Source organism: Serinus canaria, chromosome 15 (genome assembly GCF_022539315.1).
Source record: "Serinus canaria isolate serCan28SL12 chromosome 15, serCan2020, whole genome shotgun sequence".
NCBI lineage: Eukaryota > Metazoa > Chordata > Aves > Passeriformes > Fringillidae > Serinus > Serinus canaria.
In genome coordinates this window covers 3769357-3794051 of record NC_066329.1, presented here as the reverse complement: position 1 = coordinate 3794051, position 24695 = coordinate 3769357, and the positions used below count along the sequence as shown (strand labels likewise).

Genomic DNA, 24695 nt, shown 5'->3' with positions numbered 1-24695 from the left:
AAGTGCCTCACATGCTATCAACTAAAATCTTTCAAACGTCCGAAAAATCTCCACCTGGTTTTACAATTCCAGATGTGGGAACTATCCAAAGGCAGGTCAGAATTAAAAAACAGGTCTGGAAATGGATGCATAAAGTGGTCTATCCTAAATACTTCTAACACCACTGTCATCATCCAGGTGATCAAAGCAATGAATTATCAGTGCCAGCTGAGGGAACTTAGCAGAGGCAAGGGTTGAGGGGGTGTGTTAAATGCCTCAATTCTGTTAATGCTGCACTGTAAGGTTGTACAGAACAGGTGCTGCTGATTTCTTCAGAGCTTAGCATGAGAATGCTTCTAAAGATCTAAAGGAAAATGGCCATGTCCCACTTCATCTATTTCATGAGAGACTTCCAGCACATTCTGAGGTTGCAGGCACCTCACAGACAAATGCAGAATGAGGTGACTCAGCCCTACTACCAACAATTATGGGGTTTTTATATGTCTCATACCTCAAGCACTTCTTCACCCGCTCTCATCTTCAGGAGATTGACAATAGCCTGGTCACTGTAGGCTCTTACACTGGTGTTTTTGTCTTTTGTGTTGTCCAGAAGTGCTTTGAGAATTGGTTTAATTGTCTGAGTATCCAGTGGGGGAAGATGGCTTTTATTTGCCCACCAAATCATCTTTTCTGCAACTAACTTTATGTCACTGGATGAGTTCTGAAGACACTGAAGGAGACAAAGATACACTTACATTCAGATATTCCAAGAACATATATTTAAAGCAGTTGTTAATTTTTTTTCCTAATTTAAGTATTTAAAACTGCTAAGAAAAGCAAACAGTTTTCAACTCACAAGTACACAAGATACACACTTGTTACAAATTAAGTCCAACTAAGTTGTGTAAGAGAAGGTCAAACCTTGAAAACATGACAACTTTTCAATAGAAAATTACTAAATATGTAGTTGATGACAGTATCACATGTTCATCTCAACTGTCTCAGGAAACGACATTGACCACTAAGTGCAGAAAAGCTGATAGTGTCAGCACCTCTACAACACACTCACTCAGCAACAACAGCCAAGCCAGTCTCTGGTTGGAATACTGGGTGCATTTTAACAGTGGATTTCATTTCAAAATTCAAAGAATGAGAGTTTTTATTTTACCCTTAACCCATATAAAACATGAAAGCTAATGTCTGAATGTCAGGTGCATTATTAATGTGGTGATAAAGGTTTTGTGGCAACTGTGGTATTTTATATTTTAACATAATACTATTATATTAACATAGAAAAGCTGGACTTGAAACAAAAAGTCTGCTTTGAAGAGTGTTGGCTGTATCAAGTCAACTTGGTATATTTAGCAGTTTTTCAAGTAAATTGCAAAGAAATGTAAAACCTGAAAATGTAACATGCTACAGCATCACCCCTCTTATCTATCCTAGTCTACCAAGAGGGATACTCAAGTGTATGGTGGGTTTTGGGGAGGATAAACAGCTAAAGAAATCAAAAAACCCCAGCCACACACCAAAAGAAACAAACAACCAATAAAGGAATTTTGAAGAAAAATATTTAAATAAAAATGAACTGAAAAAATATGATAACTTTGATGTTCTCAGGTCAGGTGAGTTGTGCTATTTCATACATTTCTAGCAAAGGCTGTTTGACCTTTAGCAATGTTAAAAATCTGACAGCTTCCTCACACTCTTCTCTGCCTCTCTGCCAGCTGTTTGCTACTGTGAAGGAAAAATGCATTCATAAGACTCAGACTTGGGATTCAGCACAGAAGGCTCAAAAGCAAATTTCCATGTTAGAGCAGGGATGGCAGTGTTGTATTCACAGCTTCAAAGCAGGCTGATACAGTGATTCTATCTGCACTCTGCCTCAAAAAGAAATTTCTAGATTTTCAGGGACTTGATAGACCCACCCATGAGTTAGGTCAAACAGAGATTCAGATCACACAAGAACACCAGCAGGTAACTAACATGAAAATTCTTACCTTAATAAAGAGGCTGGAAAGTTTGGGAGGCAGGCTGCCTCCCTCTTCCATGTGGTATTTCATGAGAAAACCCATCCCTCTGATGCCACTAACTGCAATAGGGATCTTCACCATAAAGACAAGAATTGGTATTACTACAGCATAGTTCAAAAACAGCCTTTCAAACCAAACTCATGGTCTGTCAGTTCCTGTGGAAGGCTAAACCCATCTTAGAAAAAAATAGCAGCATCAAAAAACATTGGGTTAATGGTATTGGGTAAAAAATGAAAAAAATTCCAATGCAACCCTGAACCAAGAGAAATAAGGCAGCAGGCCTCACCAAGCCCACAAATTTCCTACCCCAAACTACTCATTCACCAGATTTAAACTCTCCCTCCTAAATGAGTAATTTCCACTTCTTGCAAACTTGGTCTGTGAATGAGAACTCTCTAGGGAAACAGGAGTGTAATTTACTCCAAATGAAAGCTACTCTGCAGTTAAAGATTAAATAATCTTCATCTCCCCGGAGATCAGAACTCAAAGAACCAGAACAGTTGTGTAATTTCACCATAAAGACTCACCCTGTCAGCTGTGGCATTGCTGATGATCATCTCCTGGACACTGCTGTAGTATTTTGGGGAGCACAGCTTGCCAGGAGCCACGTTCACAGCCACGGAGAGAGCCAGGCTCCGGCCGTGCCTCACCATCCAGTCAATGCCAGAGACATCTGCTGCAGAGGAAAGAACAGAACAATGGCAAGGCTCCTGCCATCTACTCCTCTTCATCTGAGAGGCTTTTGGCAGTTTGTCTATTCTCTGCCATAAAATGAAAAAACGAGCAGCATCAAAAGCAATGCCCTGCTTCCTCCATTTCTCCCAAAAAGACACACAGAGATAAAATGCATCACCTTTTCCAGGCAAGAACACCACCTGAGCAGGCAGGGAGGCAGACACAAACAAGGGACTCTCTTGCTCAACTCAGATACTTCTGATGGTTCAACATTAGACAAGCTTTGACTCTCTAATAAATTTGTAAAAGTCATCTATAATTTGATCAGCCAACAGACTTCCTCTCTAAGCCCACAGGAGAGAGTAATCCATAACACTCTCAAACACTGGGGTCCTTTAAAACTCAAGGTTTTTTCTAACTTGGAGGCAAATTAGTTACTTTTCCAAAAGCATGTGAAGCCATCAGATGTGGCCTGCAATTAACATCAGCCAACCTAAGATCATAGTGCTCTCCCAGAATGTGGGATGGCCCTCCTGTCCACCCACCTGAACATCCCTGTCATGTCCAAGTGTCCTTGTGTTGGCAACAGCAATTACTCAGCCATGCTAGTACTTTTATCAAGCCATCAGATAACAAATGCAGGGAAAAACGTCTGGGCAACCCCAAATGAAAACCAGTTACCTGTGCTCCCTGTGTACCAGAGTGCACGAGTTAAGAGCCATGAGTAAAGAAAAGCACAAGAAAATACAGAGCAGAGATTCAGTCACAAAAGTAGCCTGAATCAATGGCTGAGAAGGAATCTTCCCTGCTTTCAGCATCTGTTCCAGTCCTGTAAAGAGCTTCACCTACCCAGTAAGTGCTGGTAGAGAACAGTGCTGAGCTCGTCGTCGGACAGAAAGGCGCACAGCTCTGCCAGGCAGCCGGCCGAGGCCATGCGGGTGGCATCCTGACAGGGGATGGGAGAACACAGAACATGCCTTGAGATAACACACCCCAGAGACAGGCAGCAAGAAAAACAAGTGTCAGAAGATGACAGGAAATAAAGAGGAGGAGAAAATAAATAGCAGTATTTCACTCATACTCCTGAGGATTTCTTTCAGTTCACATTGTTTCTTGAATGTAACGGAACTTAAAACCAAATCTAAGGTCAAAAAAGCCAGCAGAGACTGAAGAATTACAGATTTTATCTTAAGTTCTGATTTGTTAAATGGAAAAGTCATAAAGATTAAATTCAATGTTTTAAAAGATCAGTTCACAAGAGCTTATTTTAGATTCACTTACTGTATGTGTTATTTCTAGCCATCTCAGCATGAGCTGGTCTCTGTGATAAACTCTTACTACTCTTCATTTAAGACTTCCAAGCTTTTGCTGTTTTGGCTTCCTTATGTGACCATCCCATTACTGTCCACTTTTCCCCCAAATTTATTTCTATTTCTGTTTCTAGCATGTCAACAGTATCATGTCTGTTGCAGAGACTGCCATAAAAAATAAATTATTAGATGATTAATCTCCCTCATGTTACCATTGCTATCTGCTATATACAGAAGACCCTATATTAAACTTGGAGAGCTTCTCCCACTGGAGAAAAATCTGTCATTAACTGAAAAATTTATGACATGGAATGATAAACCTCACCTGAGAGACTACAAACACATCCATGCATATAGTGAAGGCACTGTAGGCTTTCTCCAAGATAAAAAGCAAATCCTGACTGCAGAGCTACCTGAAACCTGTTAGTGAGGAGCTGCAGGTCAAACCCACAGATGCAGTTGCCAAGGAGACATTAAACTGGAGGCTTTTCAAAGTTACCAGGGACTGGTCAGGAATCTCCAATTCTTGACTGTGACTACATGATTAGTAATTTTCCCAGAAGTTATTTTAGATAGTAATTCTGTTAGAAAGTTCAGATTTTAAATGTAAGAACAAGACTGCAGCAGGGGACCTTTGCAGGTGGCAGAAGCAGTACCTCATCATGTCCCAGCATCCCCAGCAGCACTGTGCTAATATTCTTCCTAATTGCAGCATCCACTTTAGCACCAGCTCCTCGTGTGACAAACCGCAGCGCTTGCAGCATCGTGTCCCTGGAAGAGATCACATTCTACAGTCAGACACTGCCTCTCCCCCACCCTCCAAGAGAAGTTTGGCTCTGGATACCTGTAGATCCTTGCATAGCAATTACACTGAGAAGCCTTACAGTTTGGGAGAGTGATCCCCTCTCTGTACTGCTGGAGACTCCATCCTAGACAGTACTTCCATGTTTCTGTCTAACACAACACTGATATTTTTTGTTTGTTCAAACATTAAAAAAATTATCATGTCAGGAAGTCCCTATCTTAGGGATCTGTGCCCGCAGGATACAAGAACAGCTGCTTTACTTCAGGTCAGGCTGACAGTCAATACTGCCTTTTATCTGAAAGTGGGCTGCTTGGGGATGTGCAGGAGGAAACTGGGCAGACTCTAAGCACTCTTTCTCCTAAATACTCTCACAGCTCACCTTCTGACACAGGAAGGCCCCACCAGCCCCATTCCTGGTTTACAGTCCACTGCTTTCATTAATACATGCATCTTACTCTAATAGGGGTTTTGTTCATTCGTCCCAACTCTTTCTTTCATCCTCAGTAAGCAGGAAGGTCTGAGCTGTCAGCTGCAGCTCACCTGATGGCAGAGTCATCGCTGGAACGAATTCCATTCAGGAGCTCTGTGAAGAGAGGATCCACTTTGACGTGGATGACAATGAGCTTCCCAAGAGCATCGGCAGCTTTAAGGCGAACAGCACGGTTTGAGTCTTGCAGAGCTTTGGTGAACGTTGTTTGCAACTGGGGCAAAAACGGTTTCAGAGCAATCTCAACCTATTCCAGAGTGGAAGAATGGAAAGAGGTGGGGTCAAGTATTAAAGAGCAGCTAGAGATCAAAGCCTGAAAACCTCTTCTACAGCAGTCTGTTATCAGAGAACCCTCATTAAATCTAATGAGCTACTAAAGTAGGAAAAACATGAAACAACAATTTATCACAAAACCTTTGACCTTTTCCAATTTAATAATCTTTTCTTCACACTGAAATACAAGGGTAGCACTGAGAATTTTACACTGTCATGTACTCAGAGCACTGAATAAAAGCTCAGCTCTGTTCAAAGATACATAAGATCTTTGCACTTAATGATACATTAAATGGTGGATTCAGGAGAGATTAATTTCACGGTGGGTTTTAATCACTTGAAAGTGGGATCAGCATTTATCAATATTTCTAAGAAGCCTGGTGTTTCAGCACTGGGGGCTTTCTTTGTAGGCCAGAAGCTGCTGAAAGAATGCAGTCCAGTTACAGTGCTATTCCTACATATCAAATCCACAGCAGCAGGCATCCCAGCTGTATTTACATGAACAGCAACAGGTACTTCTGAAGGTTGCCATGGAAAATGTTCACAAACCACAGACCAATACTTTGAATCTTACCTTAGCTAAAAGAAGGCTTAATGTTTCAAGCAGAGCCACCTTGACATTCCAGCTGAACCGATCTCCCAAGATTCGAATGAGTGGCCCAGTGATGCTCACCACAGATGGTTTGAGAGCTTCAGCAGAAGTCAGCTTTATAATCAGCCCTAAGGCCTTTGCTGCCTCCTCCTTCTGTTCTGGATTACCAGTTAAAACACCTTCCCTCAGCACCACAAGTATGGAAGTCACTCCCTGTCACGAAAATCAGATAAGAAAGCTTAGAAGCTAAGATGCAAGAAATATGTATCTTATTTTTGCTGCTATTATACACCAGATGCACAAACTTGGAGAGTTTCTCTCAATTTCCTGTTGACCTTCAGCTGCCTGATTCCACATTGACAGAGCTACTTTTATTTGGTTTGATTTCATGCCTCTCTGCCTTACTAAGCCAGTTGCTATGAGAAAAGTGGTGGCGGCTCAGGGAATTTTTAAACCAGAGAAATTTGGCACAGAAGTCCAGTGTTACTCCCCCACAAAAAGCAGCCAGTAACCATAACTTACGTGCATAACAGAACTGTCAGAGACCTCATTGCAAGAGGGGTCTTCTGTAGGGTTACTCAAGAGCTCTAACCTACAAAAAGTCCTCCAATATACAGGTTTGGAACGCCTAAATAGTCACTACTTCTAACAGCAATAATATCAATCAGCTCTCTCCTAAGGTGAGGAATTGTGGCTGTGATGAATCTGCACTCATTCTGATCCTTTACCTTCTTAGGAATACAGAATCCTGGCACATGCTCGCCCTTGGCCTCATTCCCTACAATCCGGATATCCCTGTGCAGGTCCTCAATGAGAGCAAGCTGGTTCCCAGCATCTAATTTCTGCAGGAGAGAGGGGTAAAACAAAGATCAGGCAACATGACATCCAGATATCTTTTGTGAAGTCTTCTCAGGCCAGGCATTACTCCTGTAACCTTTTTAAGCTGCCTCTCACCTTGGTGATGGAATTAAGCGCATCCCAGCTTTCATTCAGAACTACAGGGTTGGTGTCATTAAACAGGCGAATCAAGCCTGAAACCAAGCTCCTGAGATGCCCAGTGTAGTCTGCTTTTGTCTTGGAGCAGTAGATGTTCAACATGACAGCTGCTGCCTGTCTCATGCCCAGCTCAGGGCTGCGGGTAGCTTCTAGCAGATCTTCAGTTATAATTCTTTGTCCAACGTCATCTTCCACAGACAGGATCACAGACTGGCAGTTTGCCATCTCCTGAAGAGTCCAAATTAACTTTACATTAGTTCTCAAACAGAACAAAGCCAAATTTAGCCCCAGGTTTCTCCATGTTATCCCCAGCACTGTCTCTAAATAAATCCTACAACACACCCCACTTGCTAACTGTTTCTCATTAAAGAGCTGGTCACATCACCATTAAAGGCTTGACTCAGTCCTGGTGCAGACACAGTTATGACCAATTCTTAAAATTTAACAAGTGACCAAACTCTGCTGAACTGATTGCTCGAGCAGCTGCAGGAGGGCTAATTTACAAAAATTAGAGTAGCTCAGTCTCCCCATCTTACTTACCCATGAGAGACTGAGTCTTGTCAGATAACATTCTTCTGATTTAGGTAGTTTAATGCTGTGCGTCACAGCCCTAATTACAAGCACGTCTGTGGGTACATTAGAGATCTCCAGGCAGACTTGGGGCTAGAAGCTGATCTAATGGGTATCCACAGCAGAAAGACAACAGGACTCTGTCACTCATTCCTAATTCACCAACTGATTATGAAAATGTCTGTCCACAGTCACAACTCCAGGATGTTCTCTGGAGTCCAAACACCAGATGTTTTGGAAAGCAGTACATGAGGAGTGCGGCATGCAAAATAGGAGATTTCCTCCCTGCAGCCCTTTAATCTCTCAGTCTTCTACACCAAGAATAAATACAAAGTTAACTAGACTTTCTGGCAGCTCTCCAGGAATAAGCAAACTGAGAATTTATCTTGTAGCGGGCCAAGGAGACTTTTAAATGGATACAAATAGATTTGGAAAGCATACGTTTTTTGACTCACAATATGCCACCAGGCAAAAAGACTCATCCTGGAGAAGCTAATGGACTGAATTAAACATGCAATCTGTGAATCTAGAGAACACAGATTCTGGGATGGGAAGTAAACCTGGTGCACTATCTTCAGGCAACCTGTCACAACAAAGAGCTGAGCTGTGCTACTTGCCAATTGCTCTTCACTGGTGCCCAGCTTCTCTTTGAGTGCAGACATCATGGCAGGCAGGATGACACTCAAATGCCGTGTCAGAGCGTCCCCTGCCACTGAGGAGAGGAAAGCCAGCACCCGGGTGTTCACTGGAGGGGTAGTCAGCTACAAAAATAAAAAATAACACCAAAAATTGAGACAAGCAGAAAGTTTTTTTCAGGAGGAGTCTCACTTTCTCTACAAGAAATATTTATGCATCACAAGCCAAATAACAATGTTTTGAGCACAAAATTAGAAGAAAATTTCAGACTATGCTCTCTCTTTTACTATAGTGGTCCAAAGAAAACTGGCAGCAGGCAGAGGAAACAGCAGAGATAATCAAGTTTAAAATTTGTTTCCCATTGTACCTTTGGCACCAAGTAAGGCAGCACCACACGGCTCTTGACAGCCATAACTTGTTTAAGACCATCCACAGCAAAGTCAGCTGTCTCTTCATTATCCTACAGGGAAAGAGAAAGAGACAAACCTGAGAAATGATCTGTGACACACTAAGCTAAGCCCTGTTTCAAGAGACAATTTTCCACGTGATCATAAAAACAAAACCATGTCCTTCTATTAAAAAATGTTCTCACATTCTCATAATACCTAGCAAAACCCAAACCCAGCCCTTCTGTCACATCAGAAAGATTTTCCATTTCAGGCATGGTGGCCAAGAAACTTCATTGGATGACAGTGGCAATTCCATCGCAGAGCAAGTGTAGCAATTTTTAGGCCTAGGCTTAAGCCCTAACATCTTCCCTACCACTGCCTAGGATGACTCCAGGAGGAGAAAAAATACTGCTGCCATTCCCTGGTAGGTCTGCCACTACAATCCTCCTTTAAGTTAATTATTCAAAACTTGTCCCACAACATCATTAATCAGGCTGTTGACTAATGCTGAGCAATGCTCACCAGCTGCTTCAGCAAGAAGGGCAGGATGTCTTCAAGAGCCTGATGGCCAATTGTTGAGTGCAGCTGTTCAAATGTTTTGGCTGCAGCCTCTCGAACTTCTTCCAGAGGGTCACACAGTGCTTTTCTCACTGTAGGAACCAGGGACTCTGAGAAAAGCAGCACCTGTGGATGAAGAGATAAAATTACAGAATATCTAAAGCACAACAGATGCTCAGTAAAGTAGGGAAGAATGCAGAATTTATACAACTGAAACTAAACTGCAGCTTGCTTGGAATAATATTGGAAGAAAAGCAGGAACCATCATCACACACAACTGCAGTGCTCTAAGGCTACCTAGTGGAAGATTTCTAGTATTATATCTCATAAATGGCAATGTTTAAATTTACTGACTGATACAAATTCATACAATTTGCCTGAGCAGCAACTCAGTGTTACTTACAAGCCCTAACTCCAGACCACAGAACAAGTCCAGCACTAGCTGTATTTTTCTGTCTCAAGTGCAATACCTGCACCATAACATCAATACCTGGGAAAATGGGAATTTCACCTGGCACACATGACTCACCGCATCCCTGCTGGTTGATTTCATGATCTCACTCAAACCAATGCAGACTCCTTGCCTCTCATCACTCTTGTCTGATCTCAGTCCATCTTCCAGGATAGGAATGATTTCAGGGAGGATCTTCTCACCTAACTTTCGGACAAGGTCTCCTAATGTCCGTGCTGCAACCTGTCTCCAAAAATGTATTAATTATTTTCCTTTTTTATAAAACTTTCAAAGGTGAACTCTGAGCAAATGTTCACTTTTGACCATAAGCTACTGTTCATAGTGCAGACAGAGCACAGGAATAGAAACAGTATTACAAATAACCATTGAAAAATAGTTTTAGTGTCATCACAATCTCAGATGCCTTCAGCAGAGAACTCACACCTGCTCATGCTCAGAACAGTTAAACTGATGGCAGCTTTGGAGTTACTTATAGAGAAGAATTATGCTCTGTTCCTTAGGAGTTATTTTCTACAATCACCTGCAGCATCAGCAAGGCACAACTTAATTCCTCACCGTTCGTTTATCTGCACAAGTACTGGCCAGGAATTTCAGCAGAAGCCCGAAGAGTGTTGGCAGGATTTCCCGCAGCGTGCGAGGAGTGTTTGAGACAACGATTTTCCAGACATGTAAGGAGGCCTGGCGCACCACCAGCTGTGTGTCCGAGCGGCCCATGTACAGCCCTGCCAGCACCCTGTTCCTCCTCTCCACTCCCAGAGCATTAATGATAGCCTGGAAAGAAATAGCACAGAATTGTATTATCTGCCCCTGAAATCTATAAAAAGAACAGAATACATGATTATTCAACATGTCTTTCCAGCAAGGTGTCCATGCTGACTCAAAACAGGAGAATTTGAAAAAAAGAAAGGCACAACAGGCAAGAATGGCTTTACCTTGTTTGATTGGGCTGTTCCAAAGTTGTCATCCTCTGAGGCAGTTTCTGTGGTCATTTTTCCAGTGACTCCTGAGATATGGAATAGAAGATCTCCAAGGAGCTGAACTGAGCTAAACCTGGCAACAGGAGCAAGTCAAGTGTTACAAACAGGGTGCTCAGGCAGTACCTGTCCAATTCTGACAGGATGTCAGCTACAGACTGGCGCCAAATGTGAAGCACAGCTGGGTCTGCACTGAAATGCTGCATGGGCTGATGTGTCACATCAGTCTGCCCACATGGCTGAAAGCAGCATGATAAAGGGAAGGAATGAATTCCAAACTGGGAGGGCTGAGAGAATTTTCCAGTCAAAGCAATGAATCCAAGAATAGCCGTGACTCTAAAAAGGAACAAGACATTGCCTGCATGTGTCTAACCCAAACGACATTCACCTGGGGCAAGAGTGCTTAGCAGCACTCAGCTGGCACATATCGTTTAGTGCAGCTAATTTTTGAGTAACTGCTATTGCCTGTGAGTGCTCCACCGCATATCTCCATACACAGGAGAACAATAACTTGCTCAGCATTTGGAGAAATGAAAAACAGTACACAAGGGCTAAATATTGCCACATCAACTGCCTTGGAAGTGCATTTCAGAGTCACTGCCAGAATTTATAATCCAGCACGAATGCTCTGCAGGTAGTAGGAAACCTGATCCAGCCTGTCAGGGCTTTGCAGACTCAAGTGTTGTAAGGCATCCTAATCAAATCAACAAGCAAAAAGAGACACTTGTTTTTGCTTCACAGGAAGTCTCTGCATTTTTCTGAGGAGAAACACAGAGCCTATCACACCAGTTTTTCAAGCATGGAAGGGAAATGTTTGTGCTTAAGCTGGTTCTGCCTTACCTTATCCTCCACAAGTCATCAAAGAGCCCATCCTCGAGCTGTGGCAGGAGCAGAGCAATGGCAGTCTCGGCGTACATGCTGATGATTCGCTGCCCCGCGCGCAGCGCCGTGTCCCGCACAAACTCGTTCTCATCTGCCAGGGCCTGCACACAGGCACAAAAGGGGCTCGGAAAACTCAGCCTTTCAGCACAATACACAAAAGCAACAGGAGGAAAACAAACCAATGTTTTCTCTCTCCACCATGAAAACCGAATGAACTATGGAGTTGTGAACGCACAAAGATGACTTCCAAAAAATGACTACTGACCACAAGTAAGAGACAGCAAGCTAGTAACTTAGGAGAAATAATTTATAATTTAAATTCCCTTTTTTTCTAGTAGTCCAGCCAAGCTGGACAAGTCTCTACACATCCCACAATTATCTAAAATTTTACTGAAAAAATTCTGGAGGCTTATTTTGATTCTGTGATAAATAAAATTCTTCAGTTTTGCTACATACCTTAAGGATACAAGGAATGATGGGACCAACATAGGGAGTGAACTTGTCTCCAAAGGTAATTGGCAGGTAGTTGAACATCATGATATAACCATCTCGTACATGTGGAGCAATATCTACTTTACTGGCAGTTGCTACAATCTCTGGCATAAGTTTCTCCAGCTTTTCTACCCCCAAACCAGCCATAACCTCAGCCAGACCTGGGGGAAAAAAGCAGGGAACAGAGCTGATACACACAAGAAACAAGCAGCTAATCTGACTTAACTTGAGAAGACCTGAGCTCAACGCTCACACACAGCTGTCCCCACCTTGAGCAGCACCAGAACGATCCACTGAGCTCTGCTCATATGTCAGTGTCTCCATCAGCCACGGCAACAAATCCTCAAAGCACGACTCTCCCATACCCTTCACCATGGCCCCCAGGGCCTTTGCAGACACTGTGCGTACCTAACAGACAAGAGAAACGGAGATCTGCAAAATGTCCAGTCAAAGGTGCTACAGATGTGCCAGACTGATTAGGACAATATTTAACCTAATGCACAGAAAGACAAACTGTGTTTGTACAAAAGACTTACTTCAGGTACAGGATCCAACAGAGAGGCCTTCAGTCCAGGGGTCACACTGGGTAGGTACGGAGCCAGATCCTAAAACAAAGAGGCCGAAAAGTCAGCACCAGATTCAAAATGAGAGCAAACATAGTCACCTTCATGTAAAGGACATTCACCCTTTACAATCAGCAAACATCCTTAACATCCTGATGGTTTAATTAGCTGCTCTCACAATACTGCAGACAAGCATAGTGAATTATTCTGCAAGTCCAAGGAACACCAGTTCTGTGCAGATCACTCAAAACCTTTTTAATGCTCACACACAACCCAGCAGTTTGTGTCTTAGGAAAATCCAACACTTAACATTTACACAAGGTTTAAATGCAGAGATTATCAGCACAAAAATTAAACACGGATCTTTAGCCTACAGTCAGGTCCTAAAAATACTTCCCAAACGAACCCTGGATCCATTTGTTAGCAGCTGATCTGTGTTTCACTTGTTTGTTTGTTAAGGCATTTCTTATATGGTAAAAATTACAAGACCTTTTTGCAGAGATAAATGGTAATAACTAGATGACCAAAGCTGACAGTCTTAAGGACCTCAGAACTATCACTATCCTCATAGTCATCTGCTCATTTACATACATTTAATTAAGAAGCTGCATACCTGCTAGCATTTTCTATCTTAACAGCAAAATCTCCAAGCCAAATAAATTGTCTCTAGTGCTTGTCACAGTGAACAGTTAGAATTTAGTTAGAGGGCTTTTTTAGCACTGTACCTTCTGGTCAGTCAGGGAGTACATGTTCCCAATGATCTGGGCAGCCATTTTCCTGGTGTCTGTGGAACGATCCTGAAAAGCTCTCTGAACAATTGGCATGATCAGGGCTAAGGATGGAGCATCAATGAAATGGACAAATTTGGTATCCAGTAGAGTCTGCAAACACTTCTGAGTCTTCCTGGAGGGGTCAGTAAGAGCATCCAACAGAACTGGAGCAATTGCTGAATGTTTTCGAAAAGGAGAGAAAAAGACTTTATTTGTACATAAACCAAAAACGTGTCAGGATGAGCTGGTGTGCTCTCATGGGGTGTTCTAGGCAACAAGCAGCACAAGGACAAGAGAAACTCTATTAAGATCAGATGAAAAAATGGACAGGAATATTTAAAAAGCCTGGAAGCAGACAGCTGCTGTTAAGCTTTCATGTTTTACTTCTGCAGGATTAGTTTCATTTCTATACGAATTTGCATTTAATCCTAAGTATCGTGAACCTAAACCTTGCTATTATAAATCACAGTCACATCAGGACATTGGAGATGCACAGACAGGTCTTACCCAGGATCTCTGGATTCCTGATGACAGACCCAATCTGCCTAAGAGCCTGCTGCCCTGCATTCTGCACCTTCACATGGGAATCTGTCAGCACTTCAGTGAGTTTGGGCACAATGTTGGGTAAGCAGGAGGAGAGCTGTTTGGGAGCACAGTATGCCATGGCCCCCAGCAATTCCACTGAGCCTGTGAAGAAAGTACACCAAGGAAAAAAAAGACAAAAGAAAAGACAAAACACAGTATTAAGAACTGGCATGAGATGATGATCACATTTACTTCAAACTCAAATCTACCAGTCAGAGAACACAAAGAAAGGCTAAAATGTATTAAGTCCCTCTATGCCACCTAAAGACACCAAAATTACTTTTCTTTTGTACAAGGGAGAAGGAATATGTTAAGGAAATTCCAAGTTCTGAAGTATAACTATAGACACAGGATACAAACTGTCCCTTGAATATGCCAGGAGGAAAAAGGTTACTCAGATGTGTCAGGGAACTCAGTTGTAAAAAGCTGGAGAAGTTCCACAGTCCCTCATAAGACATGTGTAGGGATGAAGGAATACACAAGGGGGATGACAGCAAAGGGAACTGAGGGTCACTCTCAGTCATGTCAGGTGCATATTGGTCCATACCAGCTTTAGTTCTCCAAGATTCCTCTTCTAGTGCCGCAAGAAGTGATGGCAAAACCAGCTTCACTCCATGAGTACTCAGATTGCTCATTACAGCTTTGGCACAGTCATCTGCAGCCTCCAAGGAGAAGAGAACACTTACAAACTGTGACACAACACTGTTTTCCTTCCTCTGAGACTCTCTGGGAACAAAGCCTTCATATAAATAGTGTCTCACTACAATGATGCAGCTGGCTAAGTAGCTCCCAATTAATGGCCAATGAAATCAGATGCTTTCAGTTACTAAGAAGATCAAATTGTTATTAGTGATATCTCAAGGGATAGGTCACTTTCTCTATTTGCCTTGTTACAAACAGGATTTGCATCCATATCCATTCCATCTGGGTTTTTTAGCACTCTGTGATAGCAGAAATTTCAAGCACCTTACCTCTCGCACATACTGGTTCCCATCTCCAAAACAAAGCAGCAGGTGAGGCAGCACATGAACCACATAGGGCTCAAACAGCTTCCCAAGCATGCTGCAGAGCATCTCGAAGGCAAACAGAGCCCCTAAAAACCCAAAAAGGACAGTCAGAGGAAAATACAACTTCATTTAAGGAGGATGGGAAAAGAAGATACAATTTGCCAAATATTGTTCCAAAAGCACTGAAATCTCACAGCTGAATGTCTCTTGCTTTCTTGCCCTTGTGGCTTGTGCTGTAATAGGGATCTGTGGCCTCACAAAAGGAGCTCTCCCCCAGCAACACCTGCCTTTGGAAACAGGAGAGGGGGGCACATCCATATAGTCTAGGACTAGAAATCCTTCCACCACAATGTGAATCGAGCAATTTTGTGACACTATACACAACCAACGGCCTCACAAGAGATACTTCCCATTTCTTTCTTGCCAAACTTTAGTAAAATAAATGTAGCTACACCAAACACAGGGGTGCAGGAACTTCACCTGCCCACAGTGGTAGCAGGTACAAGAGAAATGATGAGTATGTGGAGGGAAAAGCTCTTGGCCCTTACCCTCCCGCCGGCGGAAGTTCTTCTTGTCCTGGATGGCATCGGTCAGCGTGGTCATCATCTCCTGCTGCTTGAGAGAGAGGATGCCCAGGCCTTTCACCAGGCCTGCCAGACCATAGGCTGCACCTTTGCGCTCAGCATATTTATCAGACTCCAACAGCAACTGCATCAGCTTCTGGATCATTCCTCCTGCATCTTCCTTAATTGCAGGCACCAGAGGTGGTAAACAGCTTGCCACTGACTCTTGAACCTATAAAACAATCCACCAGCCACCAGATCACAAAACAGTCATTACCATCATAAATTCCCCTTAGAATGCACCCCAAGTGAAACCCTTCTGTCAACCATTTTTCATCTCTCTGCCATCCCTAGCAGTATCCTGGTGTTAACCTGCCTCTGTGTAGAACCTGACAACTCCTCCCAAAGGCACCTACCTGTTGAGATGGGGTGGACAAGGCTGCTATCAGTTTGCCAACAATTGGTTTCACTTTAGGGTCACTCTTGTCCAGATGTTTTGCCAGTGACCCCATCAGAATGACCACGCTTTGCCTGACAGCATCATAACTGGCATCATTAGGAGCATTTTTCAGGAATTCTTCAAACACTGGCAAGAGAGAGTTAACATTGTCCTGAAAAACAAAACCACAGAACTTGCCACTAGAGTCCACTCAGAATGAGATTTGCTATGCTCAGTGGACTTGTTTGTTCTTCTCTGAGCCAACAACTGAACAATCACACTGTATTTACAGTTCATTTCATGTGTCACATCACATAAGACCTTGTACCATCCCGACAGGCAACAAATATTTCCTGCTAGAGAGAAATTAGTTCTTCAAAATTAGAATCCCCAAGCCTGCCAGCATGATGTTCTGCCAGAAGCAACACAAGCTCCCAGGCCTGAATATCAGTGCCTGCTCCTCTGCTTGCCCCATTTGCCAAGGGAGAGCAGAAACATCATACAAACTTCACATTGTTTTTCTAAGAAATACAATGAAAGAATGAATAATATGAAAATACCCCAATTGTCATGGGCTAAACTAAAAATACAGGCATCTGTCCAGAGGTGACTGGTACATATGAGGAAATCAGAAGCTGAGCAATTCACACCCTGCACACCTTCTTCATCTGACACTGCTGGGGGAGAAGGATGGCAGGGAGAAGGATGGTCCTCAGGTCCTCGATGTTTTAAGTTTAATTAAGCCAACAATCAGCTAGGTTTCGTGTTTTGCTTTGCATGAAAAGGAATTCTCATCTTCACAGGATTAAAAGATCTGTGGTCTGATTTTACTTTTATTACTCTAGTTTTATACCATTTTAACTCCATTTGATCCAGGGATATTACATTTTATAGCAATGACAGGGATGAACGACACTTAGTCAACACTAGACACTAACAGAAAAACTCTAAACACGAAAATTCCAAATGGAATTTTTCAACTGTTAAAAGTAACAGCAACCTCTAAGAAATTTATAAAATTTTTTAAAAAATCTACAGGCTCCAATGCAGTACCTACATATCCATCACATCTTTTTTCCCCTGACAGAGACAGATACATTCAGACTTACTTTGCCATGAGTGTTGAGTGTTGAAAGAGCTGCATCCAACATGCACTTCCTGACCTCAGGACTGCGATCATTCAGCGCATCCGGGACAAAAAACTGAAAGAGGGGCTTCACCTGAGAACTGTCCAGATGCTCTGAGAGCTTGTTAAGGGCCAGTGCTATGCCACACCTGTGAAGAAGGTGATGAGCCTGTCAGCTTACTGACTTCTCACAGAATTGAGAGCTCACAATCACATTTTCTATCGGCAGCAATTACAGAAACTGAGAGCGAGAACCATTACGGAAACAAAATGCCTCAGAGTGTCCAACCTCTTTGCATTTCATTACATAACTCCATGCTGCAGTCTCCCACAAGGACAACAATCCCTCAGCCATATAATAGCTTTTATATCAATTAGGCTTTAGGGATACTTGAGCGAACTTAGACATCAGGATCACTTGAACTACTGCTGAAATGCAGCAGCTTTACAACAAGGTACATCAGCATTAAAGGATAGATTAGCTCAACACAAGTAGCAAACAAGATGATCTCCAATTAAACCTGTACAGAACATACAAGTAAACAGAAAGTAATTATCCAACCTGGAATTTGGCCAGTTCATTAAGGCTTGCCCTGCTGCTTTTGAAACAATCAATGGCCCATACAGAACCATGGTAAGCGAAGACAAAAATCAGACAGTCTGAGAAGGAAAGACTGTTTTTACAGGACATTGAGATGACAGCACCCAATATTTATCGTAGTTCTACCTGCCCCCAGTTCGCCTGAAGGGCACATGAAAAGAGCAAGTTAATACAACTGCATGTAATTTGTTCTTCTAAATAAACAACAAAAACATTTTATTTGCATGCCCAGGAAGTGATGAGATCAGTCTGAATACGACTGTACCTTGCTTCCCACTGGTCAGGCGGTGATTCAGATATCACTCGTCCCAAAGCATCCAAAACTGGAGGTGGCCTCTGGAAGGAGGAAAGATTTCATTAAAATGCCTTTTCCAAGGACAGTCATGCAGAGAATTTGTTAACCATACCTGCAATGCCATTTGATAGTAGTGCACAGAGTTATGATATCACTAGCAGAAGAGCAAGGTAAAAAAAAAAGAAGCAGAAAGCAAGTCTGAAGTCAAAATTACTTCAACTGACACTGCCCTACCACAGCCTTTCTGTATTATCTAAGGCACCTCTCCCACCTGCTGTCCAATGGTGCCATTAGTGGCTGACAACATGAAGTTCAAGACACTGAAGTCTGTGTTAAGCTCAAACAGGACAACAGTAGATTCAATGCACATCTTCAGGACAGACAAAAGGAAAAGTGACTAACAGAAAATAAAGCACCAGCTCATGCCTGTCAACCCCTTAGGGTAAAAGTACTTACATAGAGCTTCTCCTGGTAGATCTCTGTGAGCTTGCTCATGACCTCTGCTGCTTGCTTTCGGTACTGAGCTACAGCTCTGGAAAGAGCCTCAGCCCCTGCCTGTCGCACTGCCTCTTCGTGGTAGATGACATCTTTGATCAGCAGGGAACACAGGTCAGGCTGCAGCTCCAGACCCATGGACTCCCACAGCCTGCAGCACACACACAGAGGTGATGGGTCACCCTTCAGCAAAGAAGCCACTGCCACATGTACAGCTGGAGAGACCTACAGCTGCCCTCCAGCTATGGGGCAAAGCCCCTGAGTGTAGCTCCATGCCGTAGGCAGAGAAGAGGTCCCTCTAAAACCCAATTAACAAAGAAGAACCCTTACCTCTCTGCCAGCTTCTGAATCTCATCTTCAACATCAAACTTTACTACCCAGAGGCGACGCAGCAGGTTCAGTCCATTCTTCTCATCACTGTCTGGGGTTGGTAGAACCATTTGTAGCTCCATCAGTCCCTGAATTAGTTAACAAGAAAAACAGTGCAAGGATCTGATTTTTAGAAACAGATGCTTTAAAACACTTAAAACTTTTGGCAAGTCAAGCTCTCAGTGGTTGGAAGTGTCAAAATTCATGTTTGCTTGTGCCTTACACTGCCCATGGTGGTCAAGGACTTCCTATTGCTAGTAGGTGAGATGGTGAGACTCAAGAACAGTGCTCCACAGGCAGGTTGCAGAGAGTCTCTGATGACTACAGACTGTTCTGCTTCTAAGTACAGACAAAACAGCTCAGGTGGGCTAAAATGGAATTTGTTGTGTTCTCAGAAGTGACTAAGCCTGAAGCTTTCCAATAACAAGGCCTAGTACAGGCAGGAATTTTTTGACAGCTTCTCTCTTTAAGACTAAGCTCTAGCCAATTGTAAACAGAAGGTGTTAAGTAGTCCTAAGTATACCTCTTTTAAGGAAATAAAGGTGTGGATAAACCCAGAGTACTCCTTTTTGCGGATAAATTTAGCACAAAGAACATGACTTAGAGCATTATTGTTCAGCCTGCCTCTGACACAGGCATGGCATCTCAGCTGACGCCTCTCTGCATCAGTGTTAGAGAAGATTCACCTTCCAAAAACTTGGTGTGACCCTGAGTGATTCCACCTACCCTGAGAGCTGCATCTCGAACATTCATGCAGGGAGACTGCAGGGCCTGCAGGAGCACATCGATCTCCTCCTGCTCGGCATAGGCACAGCCGTCCTCCCCGCTGCTGCTCGCGCACAGCGCCGTCAGCGCCTCCGAGGCCAGCACCTACAACAGCACCAGCACGTGGCACAGACTCCACTACGCCCTGAACTGCTGTCAGAGCAGCACTGAGTGCTGCCACAGCAGAAATTCCCAAAGAACAGTGACAAAACCCAGTTCCCAAAGGACACTGACAAGACGTGACAAGTTCAGCCCGACTCTTTGCTTTTTATTATTGACCTTTCTGCCATCTCATCCCTTACAACACACTCAGAGGAGAGACTACTGAGCTTATCTGGCAGAGCAAGGCCTTAGAGAAAGAAAAAATGTCACCTCTGGAAGACTGAAGAATATATTTGGTGCAATAAAAAAAAGATGCAGACGTTTTAATCCAAGAATACCATAAACACTGAAGAAAACTGGGAATGTATCAACCAGCAGCATCAGAGATTTAAACCAGTGGGTACACTTCCCTCATTTAGATGCTGATGAAACTTAGGGAGAATCCTGGCTGTGGTTATGAAGCTGAGCACTCACCTGTAACCGTGGAGAACCCGTTCCTATCACCCGGGTCAGCAGAACCAGCATGTCCCTGCGGGGCAGCAACTCTGGGCCATTCTGAAAGGTTGAGGGGAGAAAAGGGTGGGGGAAGAAGGAAAGAGGCTTTTATCTTGTGATTTCAAAGTGCCTTGCCTGTGTATGACACTCCTTAAAACAGCCCAGTCAAAACCTCGGGCTGGACAGGTACCAAAACCCATGGCAGAAAACAATCCCATACAGGTAACTCTAACCTGGACAATTCATCTGCTTTGTCCAGTTTACCCATCAGCTGTTTTATCCCATGGCTCATCTGAAGGAGATAATCTGACCCCACAGCTCTCACCTCATCCACCAACAAAGACTGGCCATTTCCTGATGATCTCAGCTGAGCATGGACTGTAAGAATCTGCAGAATCTTGACCAGGAACTCTTCCTTGTCTTCACTGTTATGGGGTGTCTCAGTCATAACTGTCTTCAGGAGAGGAAAGACTAAGGAAAACGCTGGAGCTGATAATGGGGCAGCACCTGTGAAAAGGAAAAAACCATCCTGTGAACACAGCTGATCCTCCTGTGACTTGGTTCATAATACTGACTGGTATAAAATGTACACTTGAGTAGCTCATAATAGATATGGCCAAGCTTCAGCCTCATGCACAAAGATGCTGAGTAAACCTAAGTATTTGCCACTTAACAGCAGCAACAGTGTAGCTCCAACAGTGACTTTTGGCATTTCAGTCCTAGGTTAAGGATAGGAGTTGATGATCTTAATGGTCTTTTCCAGCCTAAGTGATTTTGTGATTCTACCTGGCGTCAATTAAAGTCACATTAGGATTCCAAATTACTACCAAGAGTACAGAAATACATACTGTAAATGGAATTGAAACAATTCCATTAATTAGACAGTCACTTATAAAATTCATTTGTCCCAAAGCAAGACTCTGTTTATCAGCTGCATTTCCCTTTAACACTTCCTACCAACCTAGCTACCCTGTCATTCCAGCCTTCAGCTGGATCCTTGAGAATTAAGTCCTTATAATTCTGGTGCAAGATTCAACTCCCCTCCCCTCCTTGAAAAAAATAAAGCTTTTGGATTCCCATTGTTAAAAGATTTTGCTCCTTCCTTTCTACAGGGCCTTGGCTATAGCATATAACAAATGCTCCTTCCAGTCTTTCATTAGTCCAGTTAATATTCAAGTATCAGGTGTCTACAGAAAACATTTCCTTCCTATATCCTATCTGTGCTGACAGAGAAAGCCCAGGTTTAAATTTCTAAATGCAGATGAAGAGCATTGCAGATACAATACTGCAGTATTAGTCAGCTTATGTAGGGCAAAAATACTGCAAAAGTAGTTCAAGGGAGAACTATTAAATCCCCAACACGTTCTGAGCTCCTATTTAACATGAACAGCTTCAGTAAAACCCTCTCTAATTCTCATGTGGGATTTTTCTCTCTGTTTGCTCAGTATCTGTTTGCTTTTACACTTTTCTTTTTTAATTATTGGCTGGATACTTTTAGCCTTAAACCACTGTCCCTCTATACACAGCAGGAGGAAGAAAGCTTTACTGGAGGAGAAAAATGTTCTAATTACACAGTAGCTGGTATTGACCAACACAAGAAAGACTATAGGATGTATCTTGACATTTCAGCAATGAATGATAAATTCTGTCATCCACGTTACAAGGAGGTATGGTGAATCTTAGGTCTCATAGTAACCTAAGAAATTAATCTCTACTAAATAATATCACACAAGTACATTCCAAAGAACTTTGAAAACAAGGAAAAATCCTTTGAGAATATAGTATGATTTGTCCAACAAAGTGCTGTGGAAACTACTGCCCTTCTCTTGCAAAAGTGGAAAAAAATTTAAATATTAATATAATTAAACTATATAGGAAATCTTGAAGGACTGAAAATACTTCCACTATTTTCTTATTTTCTAGAAATAAGCCTGAAAAAGGATTCAATTGTTAATGAATGTGCACTTACTACAGCAATAAATTGCACAGTGGCAACACCAAATTATCACTGACATGTTCAGCACTGAAGTGGTGATCAGTGTGGGCAATGGCCACTGGTCACCTGTGACAGTGACACCAGGCACACCACTGAACAGCAAGAGAACTGAACTAGGGGCTAAGGGACCAAACAGAATTCCACATTTCCTTAAAAATATACACCATCTACCACAGCAGCTCTTGACTGGGTTGTCTGATGAACAGCTCCAAATCCTGGGAGAAGTGACCCACCTCTCTCCCTGGAGTACATCCTGAGACAGCCAAAGCCATCCCAGCCCCCAAAGGACACACACCAACCCTCCTCTTCTGAACTGTCATCTTCAGTGGAGTGGCACAAATACTTGTGCACTCCACTGTGAAGAACATTCTGGAAGCAACCTAAATCAAAACTAACTCCAGAAAATAATTATTTTTAAAAATCAAGAAAAAATGTTTACTTTAACTCAAATCATTACCTTGCATTATAAAAATATTGGTGCTTGCCATCATGTTACAGAGTGGAAAGAACTACTTTTTCTACTATCATGCCAGTATAAAATATTCATGAACTGCAGCACCACACAGCAAACAAGCAGAGGCCATGGACACTTCACTGCTGTGATCACAGATAACAAGCAATTATTTTGTCTCTCCACTTAGTCTTAGTGAATCCCTTATGCTAAGTGGTGCTGAAAGGCAGAAGCTGTCCTTGGCAAAGATGAACCTTAATTTCACTGCTGTTACTTCTGTATGAACCATTTTAAGAAAAAAGACTGTTACTTCATTTCTACACTTAACTATAGTTGCAACATCACTTCTGCTACCAATAGAAAAAAACCCTTAAGGTTTTTCATATCTATGAACAGCTATCCAATTAAAAAAGAAAAAGTGAACTTTTGCTTGAAAAATATAATACAAACTCTGAAAACTAAACCAGTCCATAGTTATTGAAGGTGGGGGCAGTGTCAGCAGGATGTACCATATCCACCCTAGTTCATACCTGGCTCTCCCTTGCTGGTTCGGCTGGGAATGGCGTGGGCATGCAGCAAACTGACCACTCTGTTCAGAGCAGTGGGCAGCTCTTCCTGACACCAGGATTCATCCAACTCACACTCTGGTTTCATCAGGCGCAAGGTCACATGGCTTACCAGAGTACCTGGGATGGAAGAGTAAAGAATCCATGAAAAGGCTAAACCAAAAGATTTCTCGAGAGAAGAAGCCTCAGGAACACAGACCCAAGAATTGTAACAAAGCTCTGGGCAAGAGCCCAGACTGCAAAGAGGCTCAGAGCAGGAAGCCCAGCCCAGGGCTGTGAGAGGACAGATTTCTTCACAACATGTGTGAGTTACACTAACACCATCCTAACTCTGCACAGGGAAGATGGTCCCACAGTGACCAGATGCTCCTCAGAGCTGGTCACTGACTAGACAAGTCCTTGTCTTTGGTCCCAGTCCTACCCAGCAGTAGGAACTCTGAGAAATCACAGTCATCTACTTAAGCACTGTTCCAGATGGATTTTCCTCTTGGCTTCCTGTGGTACGTGGTCATGACCCACAGTCTGTAAGAGCAAGAATTTTCACCACCTTCAAAATGACACACCCTGCCCTTAAAGAGCAATTGCAAATACTCACCAAAGGTTTTCAGTCGAGCAGGCATGACACAGGAAGCTAAGGAAAGAAAAGGCTTCTTGATCCTTGGAGCAGCCAAAGGAGATCGAAAAAGTGGCAAGAAGGAACTGATGAGACCAGGGATGTACTGAGTGAGACCGGGAGGCTTTTTCTTTATAACAGTGTCCAGGAGACCTAGAGCTGTTTCCAGCTCATTATCAAGCTGTAAGAAAACCAATTCAAGAGATTACCATAAAAAAAAAGCTCCACTGAGAAAAAAAATCAATTCAGTCTCATTTCTAATAACATAAACAAAGAGGTGACTGCTACACCATTTTCTCTCCATCGAAGTGACTGGGGTCATGTTGGCTTCAGAGGTGACAAAAAAATACAACCAAAACTCACCTCCTTCAGCCGTTTCCTTATCTGAGCCTCCCTTTCCAGCTGTGCATGCATCAGCTCCTTCTGCTTGCTTGTCAGCTGCACCTCATCCTTTATTCCCTTCTTCCTCTTTATCTCCTGCAACAGAGAGCCATGGTCATAGTTATCTGGGAGCTACAAACACCATCCCTTCAATTAGTCAGAGAAGCAAGTTGGAAACAGGGTTTTTTGTAATGTATTTTTAAAACAGTATCAAAATATCCTTCCAAGTATATCCCTCTTGAGTAAAGACACAAAATGGAATTCAGCAGGTTAACAACATTTAAGTGTCCCTCAGCATAACATAAGTTACTCTGCATTTGACACAAATTATTTGGTATCATTAAAAAGTGCTGTCCAGTTTATTTACAGGGGATGTCACCCTCCCCAGAG

At 42.8% G+C, this 24695-nt stretch overlaps 1 protein-coding gene and 1 long non-coding RNA gene across 4 annotated transcripts in view; one reads left to right on the top strand and one right to left on the bottom strand.

The window, feature by feature from the left end:
• Nucleotides 1–24695, bottom strand: part of GCN1 (GCN1 activator of EIF2AK4) — a 38519-nt gene that overhangs the window by 777 nt on the left and 13047 nt on the right. The window contains exons 23-57 of one of the 2 annotated variants that reach the window (XM_030230799.2): nt 24288–24401; nt 23907–24105; nt 23276–23431; nt 20624–20805; nt 20278–20358; nt 19663–19806; nt 18898–19025; nt 18529–18718; nt 18043–18113; nt 17160–17325; nt 16028–16222; nt 15597–15843; nt 15013–15134; nt 14589–14703; nt 13964–14143; nt 13412–13632; nt 12660–12728; nt 12393–12531; nt 12088–12284; nt 11590–11732; nt 10708–10825; nt 10331–10546; nt 9833–9997; nt 9268–9429; nt 8724–8816; nt 8338–8481; nt 7109–7378; nt 6883–6996; nt 6137–6367; nt 5343–5536; nt 4654–4768; nt 3537–3633; nt 2540–2688; nt 1980–2084; nt 491–709 (exon numbers count right to left, since the gene is read on the bottom strand). In XM_030230799.2, the coding sequence (XP_030086659.1) occupies nt 491–709; nt 1980–2084; nt 2540–2688; nt 3537–3633; nt 4654–4768; nt 5343–5536; nt 6137–6367; nt 6883–6996; nt 7109–7378; nt 8338–8481; nt 8724–8816; nt 9268–9429; nt 9833–9997; nt 10331–10546; nt 10708–10825; nt 11590–11732; nt 12088–12284; nt 12393–12531; nt 12660–12728; nt 13412–13632; nt 13964–14143; nt 14589–14703; nt 15013–15134; nt 15597–15843; nt 16028–16222; nt 17160–17325; nt 18043–18113; nt 18529–18718; nt 18898–19025; nt 19663–19806; nt 20278–20358; nt 20624–20805; nt 23276–23431; nt 23907–24105; nt 24288–24401 (5451 nt within the window). The remainder of the gene's footprint in view (nt 1–490; nt 710–1979; nt 2085–2539; nt 2689–3536; nt 3634–4653; nt 4769–5342; nt 5537–6136; nt 6368–6882; nt 6997–7108; nt 7379–8337; nt 8482–8723; nt 8817–9267; nt 9430–9832; nt 9998–10330; nt 10547–10707; nt 10826–11589; nt 11733–12087; nt 12285–12392; nt 12532–12659; nt 12729–13411; nt 13633–13963; nt 14144–14588; nt 14704–15012; nt 15135–15596; nt 15844–16027; nt 16223–17159; nt 17326–18042; nt 18114–18528; nt 18719–18897; nt 19026–19662; nt 19807–20277; nt 20359–20623; nt 20806–23275; nt 23432–23906; nt 24106–24287; nt 24402–24695) is intronic. The other variant, XM_030230800.2, reaches the window with a different exon arrangement.
• LOC108962378 (uncharacterized) overlaps nt 1–24695 on the top strand; it is a 38956-nt gene that overhangs the window by 4846 nt on the left and 9415 nt on the right. The window contains exon 3 of one of the 2 annotated variants that reach the window (XR_003945098.2): nt 5307–5443. The exons of the other annotated variant lie outside the window; for it this stretch is intronic. This is a non-coding gene — a long non-coding RNA (uncharacterized LOC108962378). Of the gene's footprint in view, nt 1–5306; nt 5444–24695 lie in introns of those variants that run through there. 2 annotated transcript variants of the gene reach the window in all.